At 49.6% G+C, this 2,980-nt stretch overlaps 1 protein-coding gene and 1 non-coding gene across 2 annotated transcripts; one reads left to right on the top strand and one right to left on the bottom strand.

The window, feature by feature from the left end:
• The first annotated feature begins 303 nt into the window (after positions 1-303).
• On the top strand, positions 304-2,543 carry LOC110933669. The gene is made up of 4 exons (XM_022176879.1): positions 304-1,086; positions 1,185-1,314; positions 1,425-2,048; positions 2,308-2,543. Exons 1-4 carry the CDS (start codon positions 304-306, stop codon positions 2,541-2,543), a joined length of 1,773 nt encoding a protein of 590 aa, XP_022032571.1.
• LOC118492030 lies at positions 697-803 on the bottom strand. The gene has a single exon (XR_004892471.1). It is a non-coding gene; the product is annotated as a small nucleolar RNA R71 (small nucleolar RNA).
• Positions 2,544-2,980: the final 437 nt, after the last annotated feature.

Genomic DNA, 2,980 nt, shown 5'->3' with positions numbered 1-2,980 from the left:
TCAAGTTTTTGGCGCCGTTGCCGGGGACACTGGCACTTTAGAGAACGACCCGAGTCGTCTATTTAGTTGTTTACTTGCTTTCGTAGATTTCCATTGCCTTTAGGTGCCTTTTGCTTGGAATTTGTGCCTTTAGGGTTAGATTTGCTTTAGTATTTACATTGGTAATGTTGCCATTGTATGCACCATACTCGCTCACAGGGGCCACCTTCGTTTGTTGCTTCGTCTTAGCCCGAGCGAGATTTCCACGAGCGCCTTCGCACCTTTCGAGCTAGTCAGGTACACATTCCATCTTCTACTTTCACTATGGGTGACAACGAGGTCCCAGCTAGGAGAGTCGTCGCAGACTACGCCCGGCCGAACGCTGCCAACGGTCGATCCAGCATTACCCGACCCGCTATCGGAGTTAATCGCTGGCAGATTCCGCCTCAGGTCATCACGATGGTTACAAACACCATCCAGTTCCATGGGTTACCTTCTGAGGACCCGAATGTCCATATCTCTCGCTTTTCAACTATTTGTGATACATTTCAGGAGCAGGGCATCACCGAAGACGCCTACAAGCTGCATCTATTTCCATTCTCGCTTGCTGACCGTGCTCATGCTTGGTTGGAATCCCTTCCTGCGGGATCCATCACCACTTGGGCCGGGATGAAAGACAAGTTCTTAGGCAAGTACTTTCCTCCTTCCAAAACCGCTCGTCTGAGGAGCATGATTCAAGAGTTTCGCCAGAAGGAGGGAGAGTCTTTCTATGAGACATGGGAGCATTTCAAGGAACTGCTGCTTAAGTGTCCTCATCATGGATTCGAGGATTGGGCTTTAGTTGAGAAGTTTTATCATGGAGTGACGCCCGCCACGAGGAATATGCATAACACCACTGCTGGTGGCAATCTGATGACCGCCAAAACACCAGAGGAGTGCACTGAGATATTCGAGGACAGAGCGATGAGTAGTTACGAGTTTCCTGATTCCAAAGATTCGTCCACTACACAAAGAGGCGTGCATAAGGTTGATGATACCACTAGGATGCAAGCGCAGATTGACGCCCTGATGAAAAAGATGAATGATATGGAGTCAAAGAAGGAACAGGTGTGCGAGATATGCACTGGGAGGCATGACACAACTGCATGTCCTATTGCCCCTGCGGAGTCACCAAAGTAGGTAGAGTTGTGGGTAATCGAAATCAGAACAATTTCGGGGATCGTTACAATTTGGATTGGAAGAACCACCCGAATTTCAGCTGGAAGAACAACAACCCACCGGGGTTTCAGGTGCGTCAGAATTTGTTTCAGGACACAGGAGCAGGAGCGAGTTCGGGTACGAAGGACCCGACAATAGAGGAGATGCTGAGGCAAAACCAGGAGACATTAGCTAAGCAGACGCAGTTGCTTACACAGTTCATCACGCGAGAGGATACTCGACATCAGGAGACACATTCGAGGTTCATGGAGCACGAGACCTTCATGAAGAGTCAGAGCACTGCACTGCACTGCAGAACCTGGAGAGGACAGTCGGTTCGCTGGCCGATCAGCTGAACCAGAGACCTCAAGTTGGTCTCCCTAGTAGCACTGTTAGAAATCCAAACGCCACTACAAAGGCTGTTACTACGAGGAGTGGGCGAGGAGCTGTCGAGGTCGAGTCGATAGTTGATGAGGAACCGGTCCTCGAGGAGATTGAGATGGAGACCCCTGCTGGCAAAGTGCACGAGAGGCTGCACCCAGCAAGTACAGCACAGTCCAGCGGGTCTTCAGGAGAGAAGAACGAGGAGAAAAAGGAGCCGATGAGGGTGTATAAACTGACACCCCCTTACCCAGGTCGGTTGATAAAGGGTAAGGATGCAGAGCAGTATGGAAAGTTCCTCGAGATGTTGAAGAAGCTACACGTGAATATTCCATTCGTAGAGGCCTTATCGAAGATGCTGAAGTACGTGAAGTTTCTCAAGGACTTGCTCACGAATAAGAAGAAGCTGGAGGACCTTTCAACTGTCACATTGAGCGAGGAGTGTTCTGCCGTCTTGCAGAACAAGCTACTGAAGAAGGTTTCTGATCCTGGTAGCTTCATCATTCCGTGTCTGATCAGAAATCTCATCGTCAGCAATGCGCTGGTAGACCTAGGTGCTAGCATAAATCTTATGCCATATTCCATCTTTGCAAAGCTCAATCTAGGCAAGCCATCTCCTACGCGGATGAGTCTTCAGTTGGCTGATCAATCCGTGAGTTCCCAAGAGGGATTGTAGAGAATATGCTAGTGAAGGTCAACAAATTCGTATTTCCAGTTGACTTCGTTGACCTGAGGTCCTGCTGATTTTAGGTCGTCCATTCCATGCCACTGAACGCGCACTCATTGACGTGCACGACGGCAAGTTCACTCTTCGAGTTGATGAGGATGAAGTCACATTCGACATTCAGCGTTCTATGAGGCATACCCAACAGCATGATGACACTCTATACTTTATCGATACTCTTATGTCACATGTGGGTAGCCTCCTCAGCGAGATTTGCGGGAAAGATGCGTCCGATACGCAGGTTGCGAGTGTGGATGATTAGGGGAGTGGGGTCACTGAGTTGGATGTTGAGCAGGACCCTATGTCGCAGGTTACCGAGCCTTCCCCTAGATTCGAGGTGTTTGAGGTCATCAAGGAAGAGGAGATTCCGAAGGAGACACCGTCTGTTGAGGTACCCCCGCCCCTGGAATTGAAGGAGTTGCCGTCTCATCTGGAGTACGCATTCTTGGGCGAGGGATCTCAGTTACCCGTCATCATTTCTGCTGGATTGACGGAGGAGGAGAAGAAGAAGCTGATGAGTGTCCTGAGACCATAGGCAGGCGATTGCGTGGAAGCTGATGGATATCAAGGGTATTAACCCTTCATTTTGCACGCACAAGATCTTGATGGAAGAGGAGTTCAAGCCGGTGGTTCAGCCTCAGAGAAGGCTAAACCCTAATATGCAGGACGTTGTGAAGAAAGAGGTGATTAAGTTGCTGG

The sequence above is a fragment of the Helianthus annuus genome, chromosome 4 (genome assembly GCF_002127325.2).
Source record: "Helianthus annuus cultivar XRQ/B chromosome 4, HanXRQr2.0-SUNRISE, whole genome shotgun sequence".
NCBI classification, from domain to species: Eukaryota; Viridiplantae; Streptophyta; class Magnoliopsida; order Asterales; family Asteraceae; genus Helianthus; species Helianthus annuus.
The sequence above is the reverse complement of the archived record's forward strand: the minus strand, read 5'-3'. Positions and strand labels throughout refer to the sequence as shown.